Source organism: Neoarius graeffei, chromosome 4 (assembly GCF_027579695.1).
Source record: "Neoarius graeffei isolate fNeoGra1 chromosome 4, fNeoGra1.pri, whole genome shotgun sequence".
Lineage (NCBI taxonomy): Eukaryota > Metazoa > Chordata > Actinopteri > Siluriformes > Ariidae > Neoarius > Neoarius graeffei.
In genome coordinates this window covers 755,286-765,134 of record NC_083572.1, presented here as the reverse complement: position 1 = coordinate 765,134, position 9,849 = coordinate 755,286, and the positions used below count along the sequence as shown (strand labels likewise).

The window sequence follows — 9,849 nt, the reverse complement described above, 5'->3', positions numbered from 1 at the left end:
CATCTCATGAGCATACTCGTGGATGATGACCTCACAGACTTCACGCACCAATAGACTTATGGTGTTGTGGGGGACCCTCCAGGCATATTCCATCTCACGGTACTTGGAGCCAGAAGCAAGGTGCCTCAGGGTGATAGCAATCTTCAGGCCTGGTTCAAGGGGTGCTCTCCAGTTGGTGGTCTCCTTGGTAAGGGCTGGTGTCAGTCTCTGCACAATTTCATCGTACATCGCAGGAGGCATCCTCATAAAGTTCTGAAAGGCTCTTGGATCTTCGTTACGCAGCTCGACCATGAGACGGTCGTAAAGCCCAAGCTGAGGTCTCCTCGCAATCCAGTCACGCACCCAGATGTTCCGTACCACCCTCCTCCTCCTCCTCCTTCTTCTTCTTCTCTCAGCAAGGATATGTTGAGCCTGTATCAGTTGGTTCTGTTGGTGTTGGAGCATTAAGATGAGGACATCACAGCGTTGAGGGTTCATGTTCACCCCTTGACATCTAGACTGCAAGTGCCGAGGTCTCAGAAAATTACGGTATTTATACATGCCGCAAATCAGAAGTGATGCAGAAGTGATTAGACAGTGATCAATCGAATTTAGAACTTGTTTGAGACGTCGTTTAACGGGCTTAGACAGTGCTATGTACGCGGAAAAATCCATTTCTCAGTGATAAGCCGCTAAACACACGCTATATCCCGTGATACCAACGCGTAACACCCGTCCGATGACCGTGCTCTGCCCGTGATAGACCGCCAAACTTTCGCGTCTTACCACGTCTCCCCAAGTTTTAATAACGGCCGGGACACTGATTATCACGTGTTTTTCACCTGTGTTGCACGTCTTTACCACGTGTGCCGGCCGTGGTTGTCCGCGGTCTAAAGTTTTGAGCAGTCCAAAACTTTTTGCCGCGTCCGACGCCGTTCCGATTTTCCCCTGCGTCCTGTCACGTCTGTATATCGACTGTAACACGTCTTAACTTCGACATCAACACGAACAACATCGTCTGCTTCACGGGAGAGCACTTTTGGACGGGTTTTGGCCGTGATAAAGCCGTAAAGCGCTGTGTGACCGGGCCTTTACTGTATGCTCAGTTTCAGCAAAGCTACGTGGAATGGCATTTCTAATTCCAATGTTAAATAGAAGTAATGTCCACATTTATTGATAAAATTGCTCAAGGGAAGGGAGGGGGGGATGCCCGTTTTAGAGGGGGGATGATTTTGACCATTTTTTATTCCAGGGGGGATGGCATCCCCCCCCCATCCCCCCTCAACTCGAGTACAGATTACTATTATATTGAGATAATAATAATTAAGAGATCATCAGCTTAGCATTAACAGCTTAATATATTAAATGAATAGGATGTATGAATAAATTACTTGATATATACATGCACATGCAAGTTTTCTGTTTCATAGACGCAGAGATGATGATGGACTGTCGCTGAGGATCATGGGAAGGCTAATGTAGCGTGGGGAATAGAGAAAATCAATAATCGTAAATTAGAGTTATTATTTCGTTTTGGTTTCCCTGTTTATTATTTGTTCTGTTTTGAGTTGGAAAAAGGAAAACAAACACCAATCCCTCATTTTTTGGTCATACAGAAAAACAGGAAAACGAAATATTGAGTGTTTTTTTTGTTTTTCGTTTTCCAGATTGAATGGAATACTTGAATGATTGGATGATACACGGACCCGTGTATCATTCGTTCTTTCTTTTTTTCAGTAATACGCAATGACTCGGCCAGGCCCTTTCTTTAGACAGTAGAGAGGTTCATGCCATTTGTCTATTTTTATTAACCGGTACAGTGTAATCACAAAACAGTATCATATTTGAACCGACAAGAGACAGTTACCGTATCATTTCCCACTATGCCCTCCTTTGTTCCTAATAACCAGATTTATCACGTTTAATTATTAACAATTATAATAATAATAAATCAATATAAAACCCCGACATCTACAGAAGATTTTCAACAAATAGGGGGCAGGGAAGCTCGCACACAGCAGCGAGTGATGTGTGATGAGATGATTTTGAGAAGCAAAAAAAAACCCCAAAACGCTCAACACCAGCAAATGTGGATTAAAGCAGAAAATTGCGTTAGGTAAAATCATTTTAGAAATTTTGGAAATCATTACATTCTTGTTTTTTCAATAAAAATAATATTTTTTAACTTTATAATGCTTAGGCTACGTTTACACTAGACCGTATCTGTCTCGTTTTCTTCGCGGATGCACTGTCCGTTTACATTAACCCCCCTGAAAAAGCGGGGAAACGGGAATCCGCCAGCGTCCACGTATTCAATCTAGATCGTATCAGCTCCGGTGCTGTGTAAACATTGAGAATACGCGAATACGCTGTGCTGAGCTCTAGCTGGCGTCTCATTGGACAACGTCACTGTGACATCCACCTTCCTGATTCGCTGGCGTTGGTCATGTGACGCGACTGCTGAAAAACGGCGCAGACTTCCGCCTTGTATCACCTTTCATTAAAGAGTATAAAAGTATGAAAATACTGCAAATACTGATGCAAATACTGCCCATTGTGTAGTTATGATTGTCTTTAGGCTTGCCATCCTTCCACTTGCAAGTAGTAAGTGATCTGCGCTGGGATCTCACACACAGCGGCTCAGTCCTGAATCGTGGCTTGTTCACTTCACTCGCGCGCTGTGTGAGCTGCGCAGGGCCGGAGTGCGCACCCTCCAGAGGGCACTCGCTGTTCAGGGCGGAGTGATTTGGAGCGCAGGATGCCTGCGGAGCCGAGCGTATCCGCGTATTGGTGTTGCTGTGTGCACGGCTAACGGTTTTAGTGTAAACGCGAATCATTTTAAGAACATTAATCTGATGATCCGCTGATTCGACGTAATGTAAACGTAGCCTTAGTTACGTGCCGGGGCTCTGTCAGTCATTGATAGCCCAACTAATCACAGCGCTGTGGTTCTTTTCCTGATCCTTGGCATTGTGTTTTTTCTTTCTTTGTTGATAATGTGTTACCGTATGTGAAAAGGCCCACTTCTGCTGCATGCCCCCTCCTCTCTGCAAAAATTGTGTATTCCTCTCAAGGTGCTAACTGTCTCCATTGTATTGTGAACAGCCACTCCACCCCCACTGAGGTTGCTATTCATGAATGGTAATTTGGTTTTAGGTTACACCCTAATTTCAGTGACAATTTACTCTGCCAAGCTTACAATGTCAGAGGACAGAGGACTGAGTGCCCCAAAAAACACAATTTCAGCTTGGAAAAACTACAGACGGTATAACTTCAGGAAGAAAATAAACATTTATTTCACACTAAGAAAAGCAGACTCACTACACATGGAGGCTATACAAAGCACAGAAATGTAGCATAGAGTTGTCCCATCTAGTAGTTTCCACATTCCCATGGTGAGTCTTTCCTATGGTACATTTGCCACAGGTGTATTTGTGGCAGCGTACACAAAGTTTAGTGCTTCTGTTATTATTGCAGGGTGCACTGTCCTTCCCAAGCTCCATCCTCAATGCTCCACAAGTGCCTGGTCAGCACCCCCATGTTATATTTGGATTATTATTCCATTATTATTTGAGGCTAGGTTTTGGGCTAGGGGTTGGGTTAGGGGTGAGCTCAGGTTGGGGTTAGAGCCAGGATTTGGGGTTAGGGTTAGAACTGATCCTTGGTTGCCTTGGTTGTGACAAATGCCGCTTTTCCACTACCAACGCGGCTGAGTCGGGCTGAGCCGTGCCGTGCTGAGTCGAGCTGAGCGGGGCTGTTGGAGTTGCATTTCGACTACAACCGCGCTGAACCGTGCTGGCTGGAAGTGGGTGGACACATTGGGTGGAGTTAGCGAAAGTGGGTGGACGTCAGGTGATGTCGTTAAGCAGCGCAAACAGTGACATCAGTGAGCTTTGAAGCGGTAGTCTCACAACCCGGAGAGTAAACAATAAACATGGAGGACATGGAGTCGTTAGTGTTGCTGGTCTTGGTGCTGTGGCTTGTTGTCACCGACAACGCCAACAGATACTGGCAAGAGCGTATAGATGAGGCGAGGCGCATAAGGCTTCAGAAATTCTCGTAATTCATAATTCTCCTTCTTCCGGGTTTACGGTGTTTACAGATCCCAGCGTGCTCGCGGGGCGTGTGTGGGCATGTGAGGACACTCCTCCTCACCAATCAGCGCGCAGGGGAGTGTCTGCTCACGCCCCCAGCCTCACTCGGCTCGCTTTGGCTCGCTTCAGCCCCACTCCAAAACCGTGCGAGTTTTAGGGGTTAAGCAGGGCCGAAGCGAGCTGAGTCGTGCTGGTTTTTGGTAGTCGAAACGCGAGCCGTGTCGGGCTGAAGTGAGCTGAAGCGAGCTGAAGTGAGCTGAAAAAGGGTAGTGGAAAAGGGCCAAAAGTCTGGTTAGGGTTAGAAACAAAGAGGCTATTTCTCAGGTAACACAATAATTAGGCTTCTTTACACAACAATGGGAGGCAGGTAATGGTACGTTAGACTTATTCACAAATTTGGGGGGGGATTTCATTGCAGACTAAAGTCTGCACTTTGGGCCTTCTAGTGTTAAAAATATGCTGTTAACTCAAAACACTTCTTATTCATTGCAAAACGTTTATTTCAGCGCTGTATACAGGTATTGTATGGAGCCCCTAAAGGGACATGGAATAAAAAAAAATCACAGTAAAAAAAAGCCTATGTACTTTTGCGAGATCTCGCAAAACTTTTTGCGAGATCTCGCAAAAGTTAAGCTGACGTACTTCCGGGTCAGCCTGATTTATTTCCGCTGGCTGGTCAGATTGTAAACAATAATGGAGAGCGTTCACCCGTGGGAGACCTGCATGGAGTTTTATTTTGAGATTGGCCTCAAATATAAAGACATAAAATCAGTACTTGCCAATAAACACGGCTTTCATATTAGTGAGAGACATCTGAAGCAACTCCTTAACGAACGAGGACACTAAAGGGACATGGAATTAAAAAAAAATAAGTAAAAAAACCCCAAAACTATGTGCTTTTGCGAGATCTCGGAAAACTTTTTGCGAGATCTCGCAAAATCTTAACGGCTTATGGACTGGTGGTGGTAGCCCGGTCATTTGGGAATCAACAGGATGTCAGGAAGACCAACGAGTTATGGAGGAGGATTTGGAGCAGTTTCTGCGGTCAAGAGGGATCCCTCAAGCAGACATCATCCGCATGACAAGAGACAAGGTGGGCAAAGAATTAATTCAGTCACAAATAACGCTAGAAACTAACTTGGAGGAAAACGGAGTTAGCAATAATAGTTTGCTGTAATGTTAGTGCTCCACATGAATTATGCCATTAGCTAATACAGTATATTATCTTATCATTTTGCCGTATATTAAGTTGTTCTTCTCACGCCACAAAAGTGGACATATCTGTGACATAATGCTAGGGCAGGAAACACACGAGAAGCTACACAGAGGCTACAGTCGTTGAATACGAAGCACGAAACCATACTTTTGAAAGGCTCAAATATCCCGTGCCGAGGATTGCAGTGGCTGCAAATACTAAGAAAGTATTGTGCGTAGTGTGACAGTGTGACGGCTCAAATGGCGTTAAGAGGTAGGCTTGAGTTGAACATCGCACTAAAACGTAAGCAGTGAGCAGAAAACACATTTAGACGTCCGTTTGTTACTGGTTTATTAACACTGATTATAAAACACATAATAAATCTCTGATTTATTATGTGACTGAGGTTTGTTACTGGTTTATTAACACCATAACTTTGGTGAGTCCTAAACAAATGTAAAAAAAAAAAACCTACAAAATATCAGGGAGGCAGTTAAATCAGTCAACAGATCACTGAATTGTTTTTTACTGAAGTATTCATATGAATAGAACAGTTCCGCTGTCACTGTTCATTTACTATTGAGCTGAACCTATTTAATTTAAAAGACAAATATTATATCTGTTATAGACTAATTTTATATCTGTTCTACAGAAGAAATTAATATAATTTTGTGTAAAGTAAACCAGTTCTCTGCCCTTTCCCATTGCCTTTACACTTCTAATTTATGTTCAAGTAAGCATTTCAAGTATTTAACCTAATATTTTCTGTTTGCAGGTGGACAAAGCAGTCATTTCTATTATGACTGATGAGCAAATGGCCAAATACATCAGTTCATATGGTGACCGAGTATCTGTCCTTTCCTTCTGCAAGCAAACAATGTCCAGCCCTGATAAAGAGACTCTTATACAAAGAATAAGAGATAAAATAGAAACTCGGAAAATGAGCTCAAGGAGAAAAGGTTTGCAAAACCCAGGAGAGGGTATGTCAAGACAGAGAAACCTCTCAGCAGAAAAGTCTTCTAGGAAGATTGAAATTGGATGGCTTCACTTTGATAAAAATGAATATCATCAAGTGAGAACCAACAATGGTGGAGGAACAAGACATGTATCTGTAGAAAAAACATCAACTGTTGCTCAGATTTTGGAGCTAGGAAAGGAGCTGTTTTTCCCAAATGGGCCCTCAACCAAAGGGCATACTGATGACTTTACCTTTGAGGTCTGTGATGTTAAAAGAAAGCAGATTCCTTTAGATGACACAGTTGGCAGACTGTACGAACAAACAAAACTGAAGCTGCTTAGATTTTACATTTGCACTAAAGAGGAAGGACCTTCACCAGATCAGTCTTCAACTGAAGAGGATTACTGTGAAGCTTCATCTGTCAGCATCCCTGAGGGAGCAGGTTCACAGTTGACCAAGGATGGATCTCACCTTGATGTACATGACTCCATTACAGATCCACTGGATCATGGACACTCATCTGACAGTGACATAAGCCAACAGGTCTGTGGCAGTAGGAATAACATTTGTTATAATGTAACAACAGCAAGTTATGACAAATTGAAAGAGATTTTGCTTGAAGATTAAACTTCGGGTAGTACCTTCATTCAAAGATAATGCTTATGTATTTCATAAAACACAGAATGAGATGCCAACAATGGGAAACACTTATTTTCTTACCAGTAAGAAATAGGGTTTAATAGTTTTAATAGGTTTTAGCTTCTTTGAGCCATATGCATTTTTTGCACACCATTTGATCTTAAATGTTTCTCTATTCCATGATTTTTAATTACTGCTGACAATAACTGTGAAAATGTGTCTTTTATTTATTGCAGAATCTCCATTTCCAGTTGCAACAAAGACCCAAACGAAAAGCAATGTCTGAGACTGTGACAGCACAAGGCCCAAGAACATCACAACCCTTTCGTTCAACCCCAAAAGACATTGAAACCATTCACACTGGACAGTGGCAGGACACCAATGCAAATAATCATGATTTGGAAGTGCACTGGAATAATCTCCAACCTTCTAATGATTTCAATGACTCCACTGATATTGTTGACCTCACTGGAGCAGCTCCTAATGTCTCCCTACAAACAGAGCCTGAGCACATCCGTCAAGTTAATTTTGATGAGGAACCGGTAGCAGATGATGCAGATACAGTCCTATGGGATCCAGAAGATAACAGCAGAGCAGATGGAGATGAGACAGTTGTAATCACATTGCACTACATCAACAGTGAGGATATCACACAGGTAATAATTCTGTGATGAGATTAGGAACATTTTGCGGTATAGAAATAGACTTATTTTATCACATTATTGTACTGGCAGACTAATGAATAGATCATGCTACTACTAATATATATCATTTAACACTCTTAAGGCAGGCATATTTGCTCAGATTGATTCTCCATTTTTATATCAAATTTCTATATCAAAAAATTTTCCTGAACTTGTCTTTCTAATGTATAGTACTATGTCATGCACAGCGTGTCTTAAAAACTGAAAAGTCATCAAAGTCCCTTTGAATTGATTCCTGGGATTGGGCAGCAGCTCAAATAAGCATTTTGTGACTTAATGATGTTTTTCTGTTTTGGGAATTTTAGAGGTTTGCTTTTTTCCCCCCATTTCTGAAAATCTGTGGATTTTTTATGACTATCCTCTGACGTAGACAGCTAATTTGGAAAGACTTTTATAAATTCCAGTCTGCAATCACATCACAGACTTTAGGGTCAACGTGTCTCCTGTCATTTATACATTGTATTTTATTCATTCTTCAGAGTACTGAGATGAATGGACTCCCATTGCCTTCATCTAATGACCTGCCTACACTAGCTCTGGAGTCCATAGATGGGGAGGCAGTGCAAACTGCACAGGTAAGATGCTGATACTGATCTGATACTCTAGGAATCAGCTTTTAAAAACATTTCTGTAATGTCTGTGAGGCTCTGGAGTAGCTCTGATGGGTCAGTAACTGTGATGGTCATATTGATACTACTACTACTAAAAGTTAGAATATTTTCACCCTTGCTTCATTGATTAAACACTAGTTTTGTGGATGTTTTGTTCTTCTCACAGCACAGTGGACCGACTCTTTTACCACAAGATCCAAGCAGCCAGCCTTCGCTATCAACCTCACCTGACAACCCAGGGAATCCGGAGAACACGCGGCGTATGTCAATTCGTAGGATTAAAGTTGTTGAAGATCTTTTGTCTGTATTTATGGACAGTAGCATAATGTATTTGACTCTTAAGATGTACTTTGTAAATGAAAACGCTATTGATGATGCTGGAGTGTCAAGGGAGGTTTACACTGCATTCTGGGAACAATTTCTTGAACAGTGTGAAGGGGAAACGGAGCGAGTGCCGAGGCTGAGGCCAGACTTCTGTGAGGCTGAATGGCAAGCGGTTGGGCGGATCTGGGTGAAAGGGTTATTAGACCACGGTGTCATGCCCGTGAAGCTCTCAAAGGCTTTCATTTTAGCCTGTATTCATGGCATTGACTCAGTTGATGTAGACGTCCTGATGATGTCATTTTTCAATTTCCTTCCTCCTGTTGAGAGATCAGCTGTTGAGAAGGCTCTCCAGGGGACAATGGAGGAAAGTGATGAAGAGGATTTGCTTGACCTCTTTACGAGGATGGGTTCCCATTTCCTACCTCCAAAGAACAGAATGCAAACTGCCATAGAAACAATGGCTCACAAGGCTATTCTACAAGAGCCAAAATACATAATCGATTGCTTCTCCACACCCATGGAGTTTTGCAGCATAAACTGTCAGACAAAGGAAGTGTATTGTCTCTGTATGAGGCAAAGAAGGCCACAGGCAAAAGTGTCGCAGCTTTTGGAAACAACAAACATGGTGCTGTCACAGAGAGAGCAGGCAACCTTTAACCATCTCCAACGTTACATAAAAAATGCTGACCAAACTAAAGCTGAAAAAATCCTGCGTTTCTGCACTGGTTCATCTGTCATGTGTGTTGACAAAATCATGGTATGCTTTAATGCTGAAACTGGACTCAACAGAAGGCCTGTTGCTCATACCTGTGGTGCCACCCTTGAAGTACCCTGCACGTACAGCTCTTACCCTGAATTTCGTACAGAATTTGACAACATCCTGTCCAGTAACTACTTTCAAATGGACATCCTCTGAACCTGAGAGGGCAGTCCTGATCGACACCCAGTCCTGCGACACTCTTTTGCCTGAGAGGGCACTCCTGATCAGGCCTCATAGGAACAGGCCTCTGTTATATGGCTGATCATGTTCTTGATCAAGTTCTTGTTTTCACATCTAAACATTTGATGCACTTTACTGTGTGTAGGGGAATGTGCAATTCTATTTTATTTGTCTTAATTTCTTTGTCTTAATTTAATTTTAAAATGTGCATCTTAATTGTATTAGTGTCATACCAGTTTGATTACTCTGGAAAATCTGCAGAAATGTTATTAAAAACATTGTTATTAAACATGTCGGTTGTCTGATTTCAGATTTCTAGGCCAGTTTCAGATGAATTAGTAACCAAGACAGCAAGTTTACAAAGAAGTGTTTTTAAAAACAATAGTGCTTTTCATGACCAGCAGT

The 9,849-nt window shown here is 42.3% G+C and overlaps 1 protein-coding gene across 1 annotated transcript; it reads left to right on the top strand.

Moving 5' to 3' along the window:
* The first annotated feature begins 4,985 nt into the window (after positions 1-4,985).
* LOC132884236 (uncharacterized) lies at positions 4,986-9,594 on the top strand. Its single transcript, XM_060918054.1, has 5 exons — positions 4,986-5,166; positions 6,044-6,769; positions 7,102-7,521; positions 8,049-8,144; positions 8,347-9,594. The coding sequence occupies exons 1-5, from the start codon at positions 5,089-5,091 to the stop codon at positions 9,418-9,420; spliced, it is 2,394 nt and encodes a 797-aa protein (XP_060774037.1). The 5' UTR covers positions 4,986-5,088; the 3' UTR covers positions 9,421-9,594.
* Positions 9,595-9,849: the final 255 nt, after the last annotated feature.

Coding starts and splice junctions, on each gene's coding strand:
- LOC132884236 (XM_060918054.1), top strand. CDS start 5,089: ATGGAGGAGGATTTGGAGCAGTTTCTGCGGTCAAGAGGGATCCCTCAA. Junction 5,167..6,043: donor TCCGCATGACAAGAGACAAG/GTGGGCAAAGAA, acceptor TTCTGTTTGCAG/GTGGACAAAGCAGTCATTTC. Junction 6,770..7,101: donor ACAGTGACATAAGCCAACAG/GTCTGTGGCAGT, acceptor TATTTATTGCAG/AATCTCCATTTCCAGTTGCA.